The 22,964-nt window shown below is 40.9% G+C and overlaps 1 protein-coding gene across 2 annotated transcripts in view; it reads right to left on the reverse strand.

Annotated features, from left to right (window-relative positions):
* EP300 (E1A binding protein p300) overlaps positions 1 to 22,964 on the reverse strand; it is an 85,275-nt gene that overhangs the window by 12,297 nt on the left and 50,014 nt on the right. For both annotated transcript variants that reach the window (XM_021668720.2, XM_064368117.1), the window contains exons 9-22: positions 20,996 to 21,113; positions 19,746 to 19,920; positions 17,000 to 17,077; positions 16,146 to 16,255; positions 14,921 to 15,058; positions 13,908 to 14,345; positions 12,104 to 12,283; positions 11,734 to 11,878; positions 10,289 to 10,407; positions 8,036 to 8,275; positions 6,934 to 7,022; positions 4,048 to 4,128; positions 1,802 to 1,858; positions 735 to 812 (exon numbers count right to left, since the gene is read on the reverse strand). In XM_021668720.2, the coding sequence (XP_021524395.2) occupies positions 735 to 812; positions 1,802 to 1,858; positions 4,048 to 4,128; positions 6,934 to 7,022; positions 8,036 to 8,275; positions 10,289 to 10,407; positions 11,734 to 11,878; positions 12,104 to 12,283; positions 13,908 to 14,345; positions 14,921 to 15,058; positions 16,146 to 16,255; positions 17,000 to 17,077; positions 19,746 to 19,920; positions 20,996 to 21,113 (2,046 nt within the window). The remainder of the gene's footprint in view (positions 1 to 734; positions 813 to 1,801; positions 1,859 to 4,047; positions 4,129 to 6,933; positions 7,023 to 8,035; positions 8,276 to 10,288; positions 10,408 to 11,733; positions 11,879 to 12,103; positions 12,284 to 13,907; positions 14,346 to 14,920; positions 15,059 to 16,145; positions 16,256 to 16,999; positions 17,078 to 19,745; positions 19,921 to 20,995; positions 21,114 to 22,964) is intronic.

Below are 22,964 nucleotides of genomic sequence, written 5' to 3' on the forward strand. Positions count from 1 at the left end.
TTTGAGAAAGAGTCTCACTCTGTCACCCAGTCTGGAGCACAATGGTGCAATCTCAGCTCAATGCAACCTCCAACTCCCAGGTTCAAGTGATTCTCTTGCCTCAGCTTGCCTCCTGAGTAGCTAGGATTACAGGCGCACGCCACCAAGCCCGGCTAATTTTTGTATTTTCAGTAGAGATGGGGTTTTGCCATGTCGGTCAGGCTGGTCTGGAATTCCTGACCTCAGGTGATCCACTCACCTGTCTCCCAAAGTGCAGGGATTACAGGCGTGAGCCACCTTGCCTGGCCAAAAGCATTTATTTTTAATGTGTAATAACTACAATATAGTTTTTATTTTATTATTATTATTTTTTAAAGATGGGGTTTCACCATGATGGCCAGGCTGGTCTTGAACTCCTAACCTCAGGTGATCCACCCACCTCGGCCTCCCAAAGTGCTAGGATTACAGGTGTGAGCCGCTGCGCCCAGCCTACAATATAGTTTTAATAAAAAATCCAGCAGAATAGAATAAAATATATGTATATGGCTAAAAAGAATGTATATTTAAATTTTAAAAAATTAAATATCTTTAATTTTTAAAAAGTGAACTGTAATTATCGTTGCCAAATCCGAAGAAGAAAACTTAAAGACAGTAACTTGGAAGATACAATATAGTCATTGCATGCATAGAATAAAAAACTCGTTAATATTCATGATAAAGATAAATTCCAGAGAAATAAGCAACTTAACCCTTACCCAGCGGGCCAGATGATCTCATGGTGAAGGACACAGATTTGATGCATCTTTCTTCCGCACTCTGTACATTCAACAAACCTGGAAGAGCAGAGCCAATTCCAAGATAGATTAACCTCAAACCTTAACCAAATGAAAACTTCAAATATTTCCCAAGATTTCTGACAAAGATACCCAAAGTCATGATCAAAGAACTGAGAACAGTTTTAACGAAGTTTCTATTTTTTTTAGAGATAGGGTCTAATTCTCTTGCAAAGGCTGGTGGCATGCTCACAGCTCACTGTAACCCTGAACTCCTGTGCTCAAGACATTTTCCTGCCTTGGCCTCTTAGCTACCTGGCTGGGACCACAAGCACACACCATCATGCCTGGCTAATTTTTCTGAGACAGGATCTCGCTCTATCTGTCACCCAGGCTGGAATGTAGTGGCATGATCTCAGCTCACTGAAACCTCTGCCTCCCGGGTTCCAGTGATTCTCCTGCCTCAGCCTCCCAAGTAGCTGAGATTACAGGTGTGCACCACCACACCCAGCTAATTTGGGTTTCACCAAGTTGGCCAGGTTGGTCTCCAACTCCTGACCTCAGGTGATCTACCCACCTTGTCCTCCCAAAGTGCTGGGATCACAGGCATGAGCCACTGCTCCTGGCCAAGCCCAGCTAATTATTAAGAGACAGATTACTGGTGCTGAAAATTCCAAATGAGTCTGATACTATCCCATCCATTTTACGAACATCTAGAAAACATACATTTCAGTCCTTCATGCTCTAAAGGCCTCACTGCAAACTAGAGGTTTAGATCTTTAATGTGTTCCATTGAACATTAAGAACATTAAAATTAACATTAAAAACTTCTGTCTTCTGCACAGGCAAAATAAATAAATTAATTAATTAACATTATAAACTAACGTTTCTTAGTTCTTCAGTGTTTTCCATGGTTTCTATCATTCGATGTATGTTATATAGATTTAGCCCAAGAATACAAGATCATCTGATGGATCACGCAAACCAACAGAATAAAAGGGAAAAGGAAAAATCAAAGCATACTAACTATTCAAGGGGGTCTTACTTACAGTTCAGGATCCAGTGTGTCATTTTTTCTCTTGGAAAATTGTTCTTTATTTATTGTACTAAGGAGAGAAAAGGGACACAATGAGAAAAAGTGATAGAGATGAGCAATCGGACTGCTGCTGTTCTAACCAAAGGAACAAACTTCACACTATAAACGGATTTAGGTCTTTTAAGAATATGCATTTAAATAGATGCATTCTTGGCTCACACAAAATGCATGTTTATGTAAAGGAATATTCTATAGGACTTAAGAGGAAATACATTTCCTCTTATCAGAAATGGAGAATCCAGGAAGAACTAGAAAAACTATTCCTTCTTTTCCTTTTAAAATCTTGCCTATTACTACTCTTGGTGTGAGGTATTTGTATCTTTTTATGGTTTAATGTTCCTAGACTGAGTTACAAAAAATGGCACGTATACTGGGAAGTAAACCACTATTTAAATAAAAAGTTTTCAGGAAGGGTCTCGTCAAACAACTTTTTACAACAGAAAATTTCAACATTAAGAATACATGTAGGCCAGGCGTGGTGGCTCACGCCTGTAATCCTAGCACTTTGGGAGGCCAAGGTGGGTGGATCACCTGAGGTCAGGAGTTCAAAACCAGCCTGGCCATCAGGGTGAAATCCCATCTTTATTAAAAAAAAAAAAAAAAAAGGCCAGGCGTAGTGGATCATGCCTGTAATCCAAGCACTTTGGCGGCCAAGGCGGGCGGATCACCTGAGGTCAGGAGTTCAAGACCAGCCTGACCAACATGGTGAAACCCCGTCTTAAAAAAAAAAAAAATATATATATATATATATATATATGTCTTGGGGTAAATCTGAAGGACAAAAGTTCCGTATTTCACATTTAAAAATTTCACATGGCTTCCCATCCTAAAACCTAGCATACCACACTGCTCATAGCCTCAGTAAATACAAAAGCTAAGAATTCTTAACATTCTCCAACTAGAATCAACATTAGGGGGCCCAACTTGGACTACTGTTATTCTTCCTTACAAAAATGAGGACAAGTCCACACTGAAAATCATTTCTTATACCAGTTATGGCCTAGAGATTCTTTCGTCTCTGTTGATAGCATTCTCCTGCATGGCCTATCTTGCTACTCCAAGTGCTAGTACAAGTCTGAAGACCAGCAGCACCAGAAGAAATCTCGGAGTTTGTTAAAAACCGACACTTGTGTCCACTATAGACCTGCAGAATTGGGAGGGGTCTTGTTCCTACACTTTTGAAAGCTAGAGATATACTGCTTTCAGGTTTAGAATATTTGGTAAACCACTTGAGAGAGTTCAATGGCAAGGATTATGTCTCTTCCTGAATCAAGGAAACTTACCCTACAGCTGACCTTCCTGGCTTAACCAAGTGTCAAAAATGTTTCAAGGATCACAGGCTCCCAGTATCTACTCTCCTAGCTGGCACCCAGACACTGCTGTTTTTACAACTCAATTTAGAAAAATTAAACACAGCTTTTCTCAGAAGTCCCATTTACGAGGAACAAAACAATTCCATATTTTTGTGCAATGTCCTAAACAGAAGTAAATATGAACCTGCAATATTAAATTACACTAAGCAATTTTTCCTTCTTCAACAGTCCAAGTTTGAATTATAGTGACTGCCTAAATCTTAAGAGATTACTACCATTACTATTAGACTATATGTTTGAAATTTTCTTCTTGGCCATTTACCACATGGTAAGAGCTTGTGAGATTGCAAAGCCCAAGCAAGTCTCTTAAACCCCTGCATGTTGTTAAAGTCTATTATTCACTAAAATAGTGACCTGGGTCTTCTGTTAACCTACAAGAGAAGGGTATAAGGTGCTTATCAGTTCAATTACCCTCAAACTCAGAAAAGTTAATAATGAAGTTTTCTTGTACTAAACTTTCAATTTTTCAAAGAGAAACTGATTGCTTCCTATACAGAGTAACTTTTACTATAACTAAGATGACTGCCTACTGCTGACATATTCCCTAGTCCAGTGATGTCTCATAGAGCTTTCTACTATAATGGATATATTCTCTAGGTTGGCCAATATGGTAGCCACCAGACACAGATAGCTACTGAACACTTTAACTGTGAGTAGTCCACGTGATAAACAATTTTTAATTTTATTTACTTTGTATTTAAATAGCAAGACGTGGCTAATGGCTACCATATTCAACAGCATAGCTTAAGTTCATTTAGAAATAAGCCTGTGTATAATCACGTGAGACAACAACTAATTAGCACTTTTCAAAATAATGGTTACTTACGTTTGAGGCTGGGAAGGGTCATCCCCCAAAGAAACGCTCTCCCCTTGGATCTCATTGAAACACTTCTCACAGAAATGATACCTGTCGGCAAGAAGGCCATACTGGGGTGAACTGTTCCGTTCACACAACACAGCCCAAGCCAAGCAACGAAGCCACCAATCACAGCAGGCCAAGGAGGGGGACGGGAGCAGAGAGCAGGTCATCAACGGCGACAAGGACATTCAATGATGCAGATATATGGGCCCCACAGTTTGGGTTTTGTTTTTTTTTTTGTTTTTGTTTTTTGTTTTTTTTTTTTTGCAATCAAAGCCAAGTGCAGACAACGACAAGCATGAGGGAGAAAAAAAAAACACAAAACAAACGAAGAAATGAGGGATTGCAAGACAACAAAAAACATAAAAGCAAGACAGAACAACACAAAGCAGAAAGCCAAGGCAAAGCACAGATTAGCATTAAATATCTCAAATGGGATCACAAGTAGCAAATGATTACTGCAAATAAAAGCAAAAGTTTCAATTACACAGACCATATCCTTTCATTTCAGCAATTAACGCTATGTGATGTAAATAATCAAAAGGAGGAAGAAGGATAAATATACCAGAGAGAGAAGAGCTGCTACTCACTACCTAAATACAGGAATCACACTTCTTCCCACTTATAAAACAAAAAAAACCCCACAGCCCCCTCCCCCTCCCCTTTAAAAGCCGACTATAGATAAAGTTGCAGGAAACAATGATGTAAAAACAATCACGGCCAGGTGCGGTGGCTCAAGCCTGTAATCCTAGGACTTTGGGAAACCAAGGTGAGTGGATCACCTGAGGTCAGGAGTTCGAGACCAGCCCGCCCAACGTGGTAAAACCCTGTCTCTACTAAAAATACCCAAATTAGCCGGGCATGGTGGCACACGCCTGTAATTCCAGCTACTTGGGAGGCTGAGGCAGGAGAATCACTAGAACCTGGTAGGCAGAGGTTGCGGTGAGCCAAGATCATGCCACTGCACTCCAGCCTGAGTAACAGAGCGAGATTCCGTCTCAAAAAAAGAAAAACAAAACAAAAAAACACCGTGGATTAAAAGACACAAAATTTCTTTCTTATCCCAAGGAAGCCTTAAGTAAAAAAAACTGCTTTCTGGCCAGGCATGGTGGCTCTTATCTGTAATATCGGCACTTTGGGAGGCTGAGGCAGGCAGAATGCTTGAGCTCAGGAGTTTGAGACCAGCCTGGGCAACATGTCAAAACCCTGTCTCCACAAAAAATTAGCTGACTGTGTGTGGTGGCACATGCTTGAAGTCTCAGCTACTTGAGAAACTGAGTTAGGAGGATCACCTGAGCCAGCGAGAGGCAGAGGCTGCAGTGAGACAAGATCACGCCGCTACACTCTAGCCTGGTGACAGAGTGAAACCCTATCTCAAAAAACAAAGAAAAAAATGGTTTACTGAAAAGCCTGCACAAACAGTTAAATACTGACTATAGCTATCAAGTAGACACATAGGTGATGTGTGCAGGTACATGATTAAAGGTGGCTTGGTGCAAAGATAAACACTTTACTGTTTTAATAAACATGAGAAAAGTTTATGTCAAGTTACTTGCTTTTTCAAACATAAGGTACTTATACATTTGACTCTCACCTTTTCTAGGTTTCAAATGAGTAAAAAGCTAGATTTTTACTCACTGCAAAATCAAAGCATTAGGTCTACAAAGCATTAGAAGCACATCTAACTTTTTGTAAATAAAATAAGAAGTTTAAGTGACTTTTCAAAGCTAGAAATACATCTGTATCACACAAGTTCAGCAAAAACCAACACCATGGATTTGGTATTAACAAACAAAGAGTATTAGTACCATCCAGCCTTGTTATTACTGTTATCAGAGCCCCAAATAAACACCCAATGCAAGCTATATTGTAGGCTGATCACTGAAAACAGGAGACAAATTGTGGTTAAGATAGGCTAGTGAATGCAGCTGGCGTGGTAGCTCACGCCTGCAATCCCAGCACTTTGGGAGGCCGAGGTGGGTGGATCACGAGGTCAGGAGATTGAGACCATCCAGGCCAACATGGTGTAACCTCATCTCTACTAAAAGTACAAAAATTAGCTAGGTGTGGTGGCGCGTGCCTGTAATCCCCAGCTACTTGGGAGGCTGAGTCAGGAGAATCACTTGAACCAGGGAGTCGGAGGTTGCAGTAAGCCGAGATCTCGCCATTGCACTCCAGCCTGGTGACAGAGCGAGACTCCGTTTAAAAAAAAAAAAAAAAAAAAAAGATTAGTGAATGCGATTTATCTGATTACAACCATTGATTGGGCAGGAGAAAATTAGGCAGAGGTGTCTAGTTGTTTATTAGACTCAAAATGTCCTGTCATATGCAAGGCTGTGTTGGGAAAAGTAAGGTACAGAGCTATTTGAGGTTTTTCTTTCAATTTGCTTAATATGAGGCAAATAAAAGACTCCAGAATCCTGTTTTCATATATTCCAAGAACAACTCAGCAATAGGCCTCATATAAAAGGGAAACATTTTCAAAAAGCTGTCTAGCTAGTTTCAGAAGTTTGAAAATCATCTCCTTTGCCTCAGGCTGTGGTGATCAATTAAAAACACAGTAGAAACAGAAGTGGGGCCTGGGATACAGACCCATCTATGTCAACAACTTACAAAGTTGCTTAACTTCTCAGAGTCTTGGGAGGAAACCATGGCAACTGATGCAAGGCTATTCTGATAGAAAATTTTCTAATTCTGTAAACAAAGGCAGAAGGCAAAAAACAGAACTTGTGCTATACAGCTGTCTTCAAGCAAGATACACATGAACCATGACTGTACGTGTGCTGGTCCATCCGCATGCACTCCCTGGACATGTGGACACATGGACCATGGTCCACACCTGGCCAAGCTTACCTGTTCTGGTAACTGTAGTAAGTGGCATCACGAGGTATTGTGCATAACTGTTTGCCGTAGCAACACAGTGTCTGTGGAGAGAACTCCAACTGCAAAAGAAACCATTTGTTAAAAAGCACAGAGGCCTTAAGGACAAGCTAAAATAGTAAGAATGGCAAATCAGAAACAAAAGTCAGTGGTGTCTTAGTTCTCATTTATGTTCATTATAACAGGCTAATTCAGTTTCTAAAAATCATTCTCAGTTTACTTCTACATTATTTCAAAATGCTGAGGTAGGCTTAGCAGTCACATCCTTGCATCACTTTATCAAAGAACCCAAAAGGAATAGCTGGGCATGGTGGCACTTGCCTGCAGTGCTCAGGAAGCTAAGGTGGGAAGACTGCATGAGCCCAAGAGTTCCAGACCAGCTTAGGAAACACAGCAAGACCCCAATCTTATTTTAAAAACAAAAAACCAATAATGTGAAGTGGTATGTACTGAAAAGCCAACAGATGCTGAGGAATCTGCTCCTACAGCTGAACATAAGAATGCTTCTACTCCAGATGAGCTCAGTCTGTTGATTCAGTATTTAATTGGTCAACTTTTCCATACAATTGACCCCTATGAAAAAATGCCTTTAAAGAAATTCCAGGCCGGGCGTAGTGGCTCACGCCTGTAATCCAAGCACTCTGGAGGCCAAGGCGGGCGGATCACCTGAGGTCGGGAGCTTAAGACCAGCCTGACCAACATGGTGAAACCCCATCCTTAAAAAAAAAAAAAAAAAAAAGAAATTCCATTTCATATTAAGAGCTATTACCACCATGGCACACATTAAGAGAAAGACTGTGTCAGCTGGGAGAGGTGGCTCATGTCTGTAGTCCCAATTGCTCAGGAGGCTGAGGTGGGAGAACTGCTTGAGCCCAGGAGGTTGAGACTGCAGTAAGCTATGACTTCACCACTGCACTCTAGCCTGGGAGACAGAGTAAGACCCTGTCTCGAATGAATGAATGAATGAATAAGCAAGCCATGTCAAAGCCATAAGTCAGATATTCTCTTACCATAGTCATCACTATATTATTCTAGGTATCCTCAAAAAGTTACAAATTTGAAACCCATTTCTTACCTTTCTGCCGCAACAGTATCCAAGGCTTTGCATCACTGGGTCAATTTCCTGTTCAAAGACCTCAGATAGTTTGGAGCAGTATTTGTATACCCGTGATGTTTTCCTGTTATATAACCAGGCATTATTGAACATAAGCCAAATATCATCAACATATTGCCAGGGCTCCTGATACTGTCCAGTGTCTAACTTCCTCTTAATTGTAGAAAGATCCATAGGGCTCTTCACAATATCAAAGTAATCCTAGAAAGAAGACAAGTGACATCAAACATTAGTCAAGTCTAACTATATTTATGGGAGATGGAGTATCATCCATTATCATTGTTAATCTTTGAGGCAGTGTTTTAGTTTCTGACTTGTCTATATTCCCCAAGAGGTGACTGATGTCCGATACTTCTTTAAATCATCAGTCTACAGAGATACTAACCTACTCGAAGGACAGAAAAACAGAACTACTATGGAGTTTCTAGACATCAGGCTAACAGTTTACTGAAACTATTCCAGGTACTTTATAAAAGTACATGTCAGATCAGTAAAGTCAAAGACATTTAAAATTTTAGTACTAGAAGAGGTGTACAATTAGGAAACTAAGCCTACAGAACTTAAAGTGTTCCATCTGAAATCACAGCAAGATACAGGAGGAGAAAATTCCTAAAACCTTTTGCTCCTGGAAGCACTTGACTTTTTTTTTTTTTTTTTTTTTCTGAGACAGTTTTGCTCTTGTCACCCAGGCTGGAGTGCAATGGCACGATCTCGGCTCACTGCAACCTCTGCTTCCTGGGTTCAAGCAATTCTCCTGCCTCAGCCCCCCAAGCAGCTGGGACTACAGGCGTGTGCCACCATGCCCAGCTAATTTTTGTATTTTTAGTAGAGACAGGGTTTCACCACATTGACCAGGATAGTCTTGATCTCTTGACCTAGTGATCCACCTGCCTCGGCCTCCCAAAGTGCTGGGATTATAGGCGTGAGCCACCGTGCCCGGCCTAGCACTTCACTCTTGAGACAGAGTCTCTGTCTGTTGTCCAGGCTGGAGTGCAGTGGCGCGATCTTGGCTCACTGCAACCTCCGCCTCCTAGGTTCAAGCAATTCTCCTGCCTCAGCCTCCCAAGTAGCTGGGATTACAGGCGTGTGCCACCACTCCCAGCTAATTTTTGTATTTTTAGTAGAGATGGGGTTTTACTACGTTTGGCCAGGCTGGTCTCAAACTCCTGACCTCAAGTGATCAGCCCACCTTGGCCTCCTAAAGTGATGGGATTACAGGCATGAGCCACAGGGCCTGGCCCAGTAACAGTTTAAAACCCCCAAATGACACCTGCCAGCAGCCTAGTATATGGAGGCAACTTTAAAAACAAAGATAACTGGGGTCCATTTTTCTGCTATGATCTATTGGCTCTTAAAACGACAAAAGTAAATGAACTATACTACCCAGGAATTCCACTCCTGGGTAGATACCAAAGAAAATAAAAACATAAATCTACACAAAACTTGTACACCAATATTCACTGTAGTACTCTTAATAGTCAAAAAGTGTAAACAACCCAAATGTCTACCAAATAATCAATGGGTAAAGAAAATGTGTATAATGGAATATTATTGGCTATAAACAGGTATTCATGCTACAACATGGATGAACCTTGAAAACATTATGCTAAGGAAAGTTCTGGCACAAAGAATCACATATTGTATGTTTAATTTAATTAAGTGTGTAGAATAGACAAATCCAGAGACAGAATGCAGTTTGGTGATGGTCTAGGATTGGGGTACTATGGGAGAAAATGGTGAGTGTACCATTAAATCCTGTTAATGGTACAGGATTTTTTTGAATGATGAAAATAAAAGTCTCATGCCTATGAGTGGTTCATGCCTATAATTTCAGCACTCTGAGTCTGAGGTGGGCTGATTGCTTGAGTCCAGGAGTTCAAGACCAGCTTGGGCAACATGGTGAAACCCCATCAAAATGCAAAGAATTAGCTAGCTGAGGTGGCACATGCCTATAGTCCCAACTACTCAGGAGGCTAAAGTGGGAGAATCATCTGAGTCCAAGAGGTAGAGGCAGTAGTGAGCCAAGATTGAGCCACTGCACTGCAGCCTGGGCAACCAGATTAAGACTGTCTCCAGAAAAAAAAAAAAAAAAAAAAAAAATCACTGAATTACACATTTGAAATGAGTGGCTATACTATCTGGAATGTGAGTTATCTCTCAATAAAGCTGTTATCAAATTAAAAAACAAAATCAGAAGTACCACCAGATACTTACAGGGATTCCTAAAAGCTGAGGGTCCACAGGCTGACGAAAAGGAAGGGATTCTGGATCCTGACGGTAAAGTGCTTCCAATGTTGGCATCAGTGCCTGTCGTAGTTCTTCTGGTTTGAAAACTTGGAAAAAAAATGTATCTGAAATTAGTTATCAATTAATCAAAAGAACTTTTAAAAACCATTGAGGTTGAAGCTCTAAAAGCATCTCAAGAATCAAATAACACAAAATTAACTACTCTGTCCCCATGGAAATGTCACTAAGGGCTTAATTACTGATTCTAAGTGCTGCTCTGCTTCAGGCAGCTCCTAAAAAGCGTGCCTTATCACCTTTAAACACCCTTCACCCTCAGCTTAACTTTTCAGTCACAAATTCAGCGAAGACAGACTTGGTCAATTAGAAACAGAATCCAAAGGCTTCTAAACATTTATGAAGAGACTTGGCTAAGAGTCCACGGGGCCAGGAACGGTGGCTCATGTCTATAATCCCAGCACTTTGGCAGGCTGAGGTGGGTGGATCACTTTGAGGACACAAGTTTCAGCCTGGCCAACATGGTGAAACCTTGTCTCTACTAAAAATACAAAAAAAATATAGTTGGATGTGGTGGCACGCTAGTCTCAACTACTCAGGAGGCTGAGGCAAGAGAACTGTTTGAACTCGGGAGGCAGATGTTACAGTGAGCTGAGACTGCGCCACTACACTCTAGCCTTGGAAACAGAGTGAGACCCCATCTCCAAAAAGAAAAAAAAAAATTATTAAATGAGACAATGTGGGTACTTAGCACACAGGAGGTAAATGATAAATGCTATTATTATTGTTAGTCTTTCCTGTATTTTAGTCATGGCTATTTACAAACATTTCTCTTTTGAGAAAGAAAATTTTTTTTTTTTTTTTTTTGAGATGAAGTCTCACTCTGTTGCTCAGGCTGGAGTGCAGTGGCATGATCTCGGCTCACTGCAACCTCCGCCTCCCAGGTTCAAAGGATTCTCGTGCGTCAGTCTTCTGCGTAGCTGGGATTACAGGCACACGCCACCACACTTGGCTCATTTTTGTATTTTTGGTAGAGACAGAGTTTCACCATGTTGGTCAGGCTGGTCTCCAACTCCTGACCTCAAAGTGATCCGCCCACCTCAGCCTCCCAAAGTGCTAGGATTACAGGTGCAAGCCACCGTGCCTGGCCAAAGAGAAAATTTTTAGAGGGTGCTAACCAAGGAACTCTTAAGAAATGAGGGGAATGACTAACTCAATGGTTGCTGCAAGTAAATATAACTTAAAAAAAAAAAGAAAAAAAAATATTAGTAACAATGAAGAGACCAGGCCCAGGGCTTCAAGGTTAATGAAATCACATTAATGGCAACTTCTGAGGCCCAAGAGGCATGATCGCAATTCTGCCTTGGATCTTTGGTTTCTTCAGCTACTTCTAGAACCAACAGCCTAAGAGACTCAACTCTTTTTCTTTGACTGTCCTGGAGCTGGAGATGACTGGGTAGCTGAAGTACTTGGCTGGTCTTCCTCCTCTTTTATTTCAGTTTTTGATTCAGTGCCTCTCTCTTCTGTTTCTGTAGGTTCCACTTTAGAGTCATCTACTTTAGACTAAAAGAAAAGGTAAGGGTTTTTAGTATTCCAAAAATATCTACTTGGGAATCAATAAGATCATTATCATTCATTACATCACTTACTCTCCCCTATGGATGTAATCTCATCACCTTTTCTCATGCCATGAGATGTAATTATCAAAATATTCTGCAGTATTTTTAAAAAATTGGGTTCCCAGACTGAGGTCCTACCCACATCAAATAGTAACTGCCCTACTCTCACCTCGGTAATATCCTCCGGCTGAGTATCTGCTGGTTCTGGTTGATCCACCTCCATTTTAGCCTCCATTTTCACTTCCTGGGAAGGTTGCTTCTCAGGAATGGCCTGAGAATTCACTTCTGTGCTACTAGTAGATGGCGGGTTTGATACCTGTCCTTCAATGCTTACAGCTGGCTGGGAAAGCTAGGCAGAAAAAAAGGGGAGTGGGTAAGACACACACACACACAATTTGCCAATGATACAATCTGAGTGTAAGGTAAGCAACAGGACAGCAGAATTAAACACCTATTTCTTGGCTTATATTCATTCATGGTGCCTTCATTTGCTCTGCTCATTTCACCTCCTTTAATAATGCTTAAGAACAGGAGAATTAAGACTTGTAAATACTGGCTGGCTGGGTGTACATCCAACAGCCAGGACTATTTCACTGATAACTATCATTCTCTGGTCGTGTGGGGGTTTCAAAGATGTCTGCTTCAGAGGAGCTCACATTTATACAAAAATAGGATGAAAGAAAATAACAAAACTGGCTATCTTTTTTGTTTTTACCTTCTCATTACATAAAGTTTGAAATGTACAGAAAAAGAGAATAAATATAATGATGTCCCACAGAGTGGCTGTTTTGAATCACTAGATTCTAATGAGATAACTGGCAATCCCTATCTTCTTCCTAAGTCTTGTCATAAGAAACCTCTTAATGAGAAGTCAGTATTTTCTGGAACTACCCTTGATTTTATAAAGAATAAAATCAAGCAGATCTACTAGCTCCTCTTTCTGTCCTTCCTTGTCTATAGGCGCCCACGATGAACCAGCCATCCATCAACTACGGTATTTTATAAAATGGCTGTGACACATGGGACTTCTCAGTTCAAACTACTGAGAACTAATATATTACTATCGATATCAAAGTAGAAGCTGCTAAACCCTTAACAAAAAGAGTTCTATTAATAAGGACACAACTATTATATGAGAATTTGGATTTTTATTACATACATGACCAACTTCTCACAAGTGAGCTACAGGTTGTTCTGGGTCTGTAATTCTCTCATCTTAGATGATTTTTAAATTTTGGATAGGGCCACAGGGACTCATAAATCTGCGATTTTTTTTTTTAAGACAGTTTTGCTGTCGCTTAGGCTGGAGTGCAGTGGGTGCCATCTCGATCACTGCAACCTCCAACGTCTCCCAGGTTTAAGCAATTCTCCTGCCTTAGTCCCCCAAGCAGCTGGGATTACAGGCACCCACTAACACATATCTGGCTAAATTTTGTATTTTTTGTAGAGACGGGGTTTCACCATGTTGGCCAGGCTGGTCTTGAACTCCTGACCTCAAGTGATCTGCCCGTTGTGGCCTCCCAAAGTTCTGGGGTTACAGGTGTAACCAACCAACCATGCCTGCCCGACTCCAGAATTTTAAAATTCAGTCTCTTAAGTTTTACAGCTCAAACAATTTGAAAAAAATTCTTTAAATATATGTCATATTTATATACTGCACTAAAAGATATACTAAATAAGGAAGAGGACTGTGTCCCCTCGTCACACCTCTTTACATACCTTCAACCTCAGAGTACAACATGAAACATAATGGTCAAAGTCAGATCTAAATAAAATCTTTATGCTCCTGCTACAATAGGTCCTATCACAGGAAGGCAAAACGGGGTAAGAAAGTCCCTAATGAAAAAGAGATTACATTCTACTTGTGGAGAAAACAGTAAGCGACAAAATAAGAGAATAATAAAAATGGCCCAGAAGTAATATAATACTACAGTGTAACTAATGATTCTGCCTAAATCCAAATCTCTACTTACTGGAGTTGCAGGCTGTGGAGGAAGCAGCGGTGCTGTTGGGGTAGGAACAGAGGCTGCTGTGCTCTGCTGTGAGCGAGGCTGCTGCTGGGACTGGTCAGCTGAAGGAGCAGTAGGAAGTGAAGACTGCACTTGTGGGGTAAGTTGTGTTGTTGGTGGTGTAGGTGTCTGCCTTGGAGGGGGATGTAAAGCCTGGGACTGTGGCCCAGATGGCATGGCAGGAGGCGTAGGAACAGGGGCTGGAATTGCTGTTGCTGGTGGCTGCTGAGCCCCTATGCTTGGGGGAGTATGGTGGGGGGTAGGGGTACGACTAGGTACGGGCGAGGGGGAATTCTGATGCAGAGCTGGTTGAGGAAGTTGGGGACAGTGAATGTGGCTCCCCTGAGACCCTGGAGGCATTATAGGAGAGTTCACTGGGCAGGAAGAACTAGACATTTGTGCCTGTTAAAAAAACATAACAAGATAGCAATTCAAAACAGAAGGAAATATTTACACAGGCATGTTATATGCATTTAGGACACAAACTGATTAAACAAACAGTAGCAATGTGTCTATTTCATAATGTGCAAAAACCCTATTACTGGGGATATATCTTTGGACAGCACCATCAATAGAGTACTTAACCAAAGAGACTTCAAACCATTCAACAGAATGGCCTTAGCCACTGCAGAAAAATGGCAGAATTGAGTGCATAGTGCTCTAGGGCCTGCCTATGCTCTCTTCAGCCAGAGTTCCTTCTACGCTCTAGTAAATTCTAAGATTTTACTTTAAAAGTGTTCACTACAAAAAAATTAAAACCATCCATTTAAATTATTTCCTAATTTGTAACAACACCATTGCTATGTCACAGAATAACTTCTTCATGTTCTGAATGCCCTAAGTTCAAAATTGTTATTTTTTAAAGAATCATCTGTTTTCACCCATTATTTGCTGCCACTCTTTCCTATAAAAACCTGTCAAGAGAAGTTTCAAGAATCAAAAATAAGTAAAAAAAAAAATCCACTTATAAGACATACTTGAGACACTGGAGCTTGACCGCTGGACGGAGCCAAAGGCATATTTGTTACATTCATTCCCTGTGATGGGAACTGAGTCTGAGGAAGGAACTGGCTCTGGTTGGAAGGCTGCTGCATACGAGGCCCATAGCCCATAGGCTGCAAAAAACCAGAGCACCAAACTATTCATTCTACTATAACTGAAATCATCAAATGCTCCTAATGTCAGGCTTATTAAGCAGAGAAAAGTCAAAGACAGTATAGGTGAAAAGGGCTGGAGAGGAATAGGAAGAAAGTTGTGGAACGACTAACTCTTGTGCCAAGATAAACGGGAATAGCCTCACAGTTTACCTAGGCCTATTCTCAAGAAATAATAAGGATGGGACAAACACATATTCTCTTGGTACACAAATATACCTTGCACTCTAACAAGGATGGCAGGTAACTTTCTTTGCATGCTCTAAGTGAGGAGAGTGAATCACAATTTCATGAGCTCACGTCAGTGAGGTAGTAATAGCACAAATTCTAAGACCCATAATATGTAAAAACAAAATCTTACAAGTTGTGGCACAATCTGGTAGCATTCACGGTCCACAAATGCTCTAGGATTGTTACACTTCTAAAATAACCCTACACAAATCCAGGCCTTAAAGAAAGAAATCTGTAGTACCAAAGGCCAGTCAAAAACTTCGTAAGCTAAGAACATCTGTCTTACAGGTTGAAATGAAGGACAGAACTCCTTGTTGAAAATGGCAGATTAGTGAGAAGTAGTAATGCTCAGGAACCCCTCAAAGGCTGAAGAATCAGAGGCACCAGCTAACTCTAAAGGGCAGCAGGAGGGTTGGGGTCAGTGTGAAGAGATGGACTGGTTAAGAGTTCGGCTAAGGAGCAGGAGATGCCTAGTCTTTCTCCTCCGGTCTCAAGAACCAGTCAAACACACCATCACCCTTGCAAAAGACAGTTCTCTGCTTGGAGAAGGGAAGATAGACATCAGGGAAGAGAACTGACTGTGAAAATGCATGCAGGCCACTAAACATGAGACTCCAGGGATAAGGGCCTGGCTCTTTTTATTTTTTGGTCAGCTATCTAGTAGGGCTAAATACATTAAAATTACAGAAGAATTACAGAAGAACTAGGAGTTGTAGTCTGTTTAAATGACTGTGAGAATTTACAAAGCAGGAAACAAATAGGATTTTCAATATACCAGGTAAAGGCCAAAGAGATTACCCAAAGATGGCAAACTAACCGGGTTGAGAGCTCCAGGCTGAGCCAACTGTCCATGGTGCTGAAGAGGAGGGGTTTGCCGGGGTACAATAGGGGGCTGGGCCATGCTCATCTGGCCAAATTGATTCAAACCTGTGAATATGTACAAAATATTAGATCTGAATGCCTTTGTGAAATTGAAGAATAAAAGAATTCTTATGTCTGATTCTATAACATTTTATCAGGGTTAATAAACCTGCTTTCAGTCTTCCACATAGAAATAAATCTGTCTCATTCACAGCAGTTGCATCTAGGCATTAACTAACAGGATCTACAAACTAAATTTTACAATCTACAAATGTACCCTTTTTTCTTTTTCTTTTTTTTGAGATGGAGTCTCGCTCTGTTGCCCAGACTGGAGTGCAGTGGCATGATCTCAGTTCACTGCAATCTCCACCTCCCGGGTTCAAGAGATTCTCCTGCCTCAGCCTCCCAAGCAGATGGGATTACAGGCCTGAGCCACCATACTCAGCTAATTTTTGTATTTTTAGTAGGGACAGGGTTTTGCCACATTGGCCAGGCTGGTCTTGAACTTTGACCTCAGGTCAGCTTCAGCCTCCCAAAGTGCTGGGATTACAGGTGTAAGCCACTGTACCCAGCCTATACTTGTTTTTTAATGGATGCTTCATCATTTAATGTCACCTGCCCGGTGATCTGCCAGCCAACCTGCTCTTCACCCCCTCTTCCTCTATGGGCTCCAACTCCAAGGGGTTTTTTGAATTTCTCAAGCAGGTTATCATGACACTTGCTGTTGACATAAAGTGGGTATCCAGATAGCAGGTATTATCTTGCAGTACACCAGGGATTCTTTTAAAATAATTTTATTTCACTATTTACCAGACTGTGGAGTTATCCGAGGGATCATCTGGTTTGGCACACTGCCACGGATCATAGTTGGATCAGGCAGAGGACCATCTAGAGTAAAAAAGAGAAATAAAGAAGTATCTTTGTACCATCTGCCCTTAAACAACCAAACAAAAACTAACTGTTCACACAAATCCCACAAAATATATTTAATAATACCTTTAAAAATTGGGTATGAGTCACAAAATAAAGCTCTGAACTAGACAGAAACTTGAAGAAAATGTTTCTGGAATACAGAAAAATGTGTCCCAGTGGATTTGTTGGTATTCCTTTATGAGTCTGGGTGCTTTTGATGTTGATAGAAAGATAATGTAAAACATTTTTAAAAACGGACGCTATTATAGGCCAGGCACAGTGGCTTACGCCTGTAATCCTGGCACTTTGGGAGGCTGAGGTGGGTGCATCACTTGAGGTCAGGAGTTCAAAACCAGCCTGGCCAACATGGTAAAATCCTGTCTCTACTAAAAACACAAAAATATTAGCCAAGTGTGGTGGCGGGCACCTGTAATCCCAGCTACTCAGGAGGCTGAGGCAGCAAAATCACTTGAACCCAGGAGGCAGATGTTGCAGTGAGCTGAGATCGTGCCACTGCAATCTAGCCTGGGCAACACAGTGAGATTCTGTCTCAAAAAAAAAAAAAAAAAAAAAAAAAGAAGCTATTATACCATTTAATATGCTATTGTTTAACAAAGTGAGTCTGGCATGCAACAGAGTATCTCCATGAATAATAGCTATGAATCATGTCTAATGGTGGCCAAATTTGATTATGTAGCACAGTAATATTTTTATGTACACAAACTCACTGTGAACATTGATTTTAAATAATATGCATATTATAACACACTATATATCTTGTACCTCTAAAATACAAAAATAGAAGTAATTCTTTTTTGTTTTGTTTCTCAAGTGATGTTCCTGCCTTATCCTCCTGAATAGCTGGGACTACAGGCACATGCTCCCATGCCTGGCTAATTTTTGTATTTTTTGTAGAGATGGAGTTTCACGATATTGCCCACGCTGGTCCTGAACTCCTGAGCCCAAGTGATCCCCAGCCTCAACCTCCCAAAGTGCTGGGATTATAGGCATGAGTCACCATGCCCGACCCCTTTTATGCTTCTATTATTTTCTGTGTATTAGGTTAAGGTAAGAATCTCATTTTACAAAATGTCAGATTTAGTACAAGCTAAAGGTCAACAATTAAGGCTGATATTCAGTTCCACTACCTTTTATTCCTGCTTTCATTGGTACCATACTGTTTTTACTCTGACATTAGAATACGATTTAATATCTAACAGACTTTAGACTTGGCTCAAATTTCACCCAGAACTTGAGTTAATTCTACCAAAACCAAGTATCTCATGTATGCCTACTTGTTTTTGTATCTTTAGTTACTACCCAAGTTCAAATCATGTACTGAAGCAGTCTCAACTGTAATCTTGACTTTCTCATTCCTGAAAATGTGTTCTCCTAACTACTCAAAAAATCTGTTTTTCTTTACTATTGGGCCTCCATGTATACTATTTCCTCCGCCAGAAATGTTGCTCTTCCCAACTTTTTACACATCTTGGCCCAATTAGAAAACAGTATCTGGCACACTTTAGTGAATAATGAAATTAATAAATCAGCCTACTAATGGCCACTGGAAATCATTTATTACTTCAATAAATGAAGGAGATGAACTTCTCAGTCTACATATAATCTACTGATGGTATGAGGGTTACTATCTGTTGGCTCAGTTGACACTTACAGGTCATTAGCATTTCCTAACTCAGCAAAGGCAGGTGTTCCTTATCAAAGCCATAGCATTTAAACAGCCTGTATCATTCCTGAAAATGGTGTGCCTGCTCGGTATTTCACACTACTTTGATTCTACCAGTAAGTCAATGATTGAATAAGACAATGTATCACAGTCTTGGCTATGTGGTTAATTCATCAGGTTAACAATGATGATATAACCAGAAACTGAAGCTGCCAAAATGTAATTTGAAATGATGCTTCTAGGCCAGGTGGTGGTGGCTCACGCCTGTAATCTCAGTACTTTGGGAGGCCAAGATGGGGGTGTGGGGGGTGTGGGGGGGAGAAGGAGGAGGATCACTTGAGGCCAGGAGTTCCAGACCAGCCCGGCCAACATGTCGAAACCAGTTTCTATGAAAAATACAAAAATTAGCCAGCCATGGTGGCATGTGCCTGTAATCCCAACTACTTAGGAAGGCAAAGGTGGGAGAACTGCTTGAACCTGGGAGGCAGAGGCTGCAGTGATCCAAGATCCCGCCACTGCACTCCAGTCTGGGACACAAAGTGTGTCTCTGTCTCAAAAAAAAAAAAAAAAAGAGCTCCTAGCCTTAGAATATTTATGTCAATTAGAAAGTGTGACAGTGTAACATGATATTGTGTGTGTTACAGAGTGTGAGCCTCTATGTGGGTCCTGAACCTGGTCAACCTGTGAACATCTGTAGGCTATCACTTTATAGGTGTCACCATTAGAGAACTTTACTTTGGGCTCTAAAACAATGCCAGATTATCAAGGTATGTTAAGTACCATGCCCAGACATCTTAAATATACTGTTCTGCTTCTGTTTTTTACTGTAAGTTATTTTCTTTGCAAAGGCAAATCGTTATTTAAAAACTTTAGAATAGTTTTATAGAAATTAATGACTTTGGATAGAAACTATTTGTTTACCAATTTCTCTCAAATTTAAGTATAACAAAAAATACTTACTAGAAGTCATTCCTGGTTGTGGCTGTCCCATGTTAGGTCCTGGATTCATGGAAACTGGAACCATGCCTGCAGCATTTGGTAGCATGTTCTGTTTCTGTAGTCTAGTCCTTCGTTTTTCTTCTAGTTCTTTTTGGATCTTATAGATTTTCTCAGCTAGAAGGTGGTAGTATTCCGCCTTTTGAATTGTTGAAGTAAAATAAGGGAGATGAGGAAAAAGGAACTACCACCAGATAACAGGAAAAATAAACTGAGAACAGATATTAGTTTCATTTTTTATGCTGCATTAAGAAGTGGTACCAATTTAGAAAAAGTTCAACTTATGTAGAGAAACTGAACTACCATGAACAATACTAAGTCACTTTTCATATTCTAGTGAAAAGAGAACAGAAATGGTACAGCTCAGCACCATCACCACTCCTTTTTTGGGGAGAGACAAGGTGTCTCTCTGTTGCCAGTGGCACAATTGTGGATCACTGTAGCTTGACTTCCAAGGCTCAGGTGATTCCCCCACCTCAGCCTTGTGACTACAGGAACGTGCCATCATGCCCGGCTAATTTCTTGTATTTTTTGTAGAGATGGGGTTTTGCCATGTTGCCTGAGCTGGTCTCCAATTCCTAGGCTCAATGATCCACCCACCTGAGACTTTCAAACTGCTGGGATTACAGGCACCGAGCCACAGTGCTCGGCCAACTCAACACTTTTTAGGTTGATAAGACAACCAAATAAAGTGCCACACGAGTGCACTGTATTAAGAAGAAAAAAATAAAATTCTTGATGACATACATTTAAGAAATTGCTTTGTTATCCTAACTGTGCTTGGTGACAATAAGATGGGATAGCTAGAGCGTGTACCCCATCTGAAGGACATGTACTACTTGCACATGCTAAAGAGGAATAAACTGGCTGGGCACCATGGCTCACGCCTGTAATCCCAGCACTTTGGGAGGCTGAGGTGGGCGGATCAACTGAGGTCGGGAGTTCAAGACCAGCCTGTCCACATGAAGAAACCCCGTCTCTACTAAAAATACAAAAAAAATTAGCTGGTCATGGTGGCGCATGCCTGTAATCCCAACTACTCGGGAGGCGGAGGTTGCGGTGAGCCAAGATCGCGCCATTGCACTCCAGCCTAGGCAAGAAGACCGAAACTCCGTCTCAAAACAAAAAACAAACAAACAGGAACAAATAACCACAACAGGCCCAATCTTGGCTATTAATAGAAAAAAACAAAACAAAAAAAACCAGACGCTCACTCGATTGTTTGCAGATTCATACATGTCCCCTTCGACTTTCCGAGCATATGCAACTAGGTTTTCCATTCGTCTGTCTTTTAATGCAGCAGGATCCGGTGTAGGAAATATGGCTTGGACGCTGGAAAAAGAAAATCCCACCACTGTAATATCATATCAGCTTTTAATGAGGTTTTTTTTCCCCCTGATTTTTATACACTGAACACATAGAGGAAAAGAAAAAATAATGGCAAGGTGAGACATATTCAAATATAATACTTAGTGAAATCAAATTGTCCTTTAGTGACAAATAAAAGAATTTCGGTCTATATTTCTGATCACAATACAGAAAATGACTCCACAAAAAATACTCTTTGGTCCCTGTTACTCTAGACATAAAGCAAAATATTACTTTGAGCTACATACTAAACAAAGTGAGGAAAATGAACCTTGTCATAGTATCAAGCAGCAAAAGCCTTCAGAGTTCCTTCTACTCTTCTAAGTTTATTATTCATCTTATTGAAATAAAACTTAATAACCAACCACTCCAAAATGTTAAAACATCAAAAACTTGAAGTGATCTGATAAAGGCTTATAAAAAACAAATAAAAAGCCAAAAACCTGAAGTGGAGGGAGCAGAAATGCATAATGATTCTGCTAGATTCAGTTTTTCACTTTCTAGCAATTCCCTAACAAAATGTTTTGCATTAGTATTTCTTATGATTGATAAATGTGATCTTTAGGCACTAATTTTATTTGTACATCTCATAGTCATAGAACTTGAAGGAACCAGATCAAGAAAATATAAATGGAAGTTCAGAAGAATACCGAGTTGGTAGAAAACTTAAGCATATATAATAAACTTTTAATGTAAAGTCAAATGATCAATCCCAAATAATCATTTCTGCCCACTAAATAAAAGTACATGAGTAGTTTGTCACAAAATAAGAGACTAGTTATTCCTTATTAAAGCAATCATTTCATTCCACTTGTGGATGGAGTTCTTTCCTTGTCAAATTCCATTACTCAGTGCTACCATTTAAGAATTTCTGGGCTGGGTGCAGTTTTTCATACCTGTAATCCCAGCACTCTGGGAGGCCGAGGCGGGCAGATCACAAGGTCAGAAGATCAAGCCCATTCTGGCTAGCACGGTGAACCCCCGTCTCTATTAAAAATACAAAAAACTGCCAGGCGCGGTGGCTCACGCCTGTAATCCCAGCACTTTGGGAGGCCGAGGCGGGTGGATCACGAGGTCAAGAGATCGAGACCATCCTGGTCAACGTGGTGAAACCCCGTCTCTACTAAAAATACAAAAAATTAGCCGGGCATGGTGGCGCATGCCTGTAATCCCAGCTACTCAGGAGGCTGAGGCAGGAGAATTGCCTGAACCCAGGAGGCGGAGGTTGCGGTGAGCCCAGATGGCGCCATTGCACTCCAGCCTGGGTAACAAGAGCGAAACTCCGTCTCAAAAAAAAAAAAAAAAAAAAAAAAAAATACAAAAAACTAGCTGGACATGGTGACAGGCACCTGTAGTCCCAGATACTCAGGAGGCTGTGGCAAGAGAATCTCTTGAATCCAGGAGGCGGACGTTGCAGTGAGCCGAGATCGTACCACTGCACTCCAGCCTGGGCCACAAAAGCAGGACTCCGTCTCAAAAAAAAAAAAGAAAATTCCTAGCTGGTGAAAGTGGCTCAGCAATTTGAGAGGCAAGGCAGGTGAATCACCTTAGGCCAAGAGTTCGAGACCAGCCTGGCCAACATGGCAAAACCCCATCTCTACTAAAAATACAAAAATTAGCCGGGCAAGGTGGCACACACCTGTAACCCCAGCTACTTGGGAGGCTGAGACAAGAGAATCACTTGAACCTAGAGGACGGAGGTTGCAGTGAGCCAAGATCGCGTCACTGCCCTCCAGCCTGGGCAACAGAGCAAGACTGTTTCCAAAAAAAAAAAAAAAAATCCCAAATTATTAGCAAGCATGGGTTTCTGGGAGA

This window comes from Aotus nancymaae, unplaced genomic scaffold (genome assembly GCF_030222135.1).
Source record: "Aotus nancymaae isolate 86718 unplaced genomic scaffold, 86718_ANA_hifiasm-v0.15.2.pri h1tg000076l, whole genome shotgun sequence".
In the NCBI taxonomy this organism is placed as follows: domain Eukaryota; kingdom Metazoa; phylum Chordata; class Mammalia; order Primates; family Aotidae; genus Aotus; species Aotus nancymaae.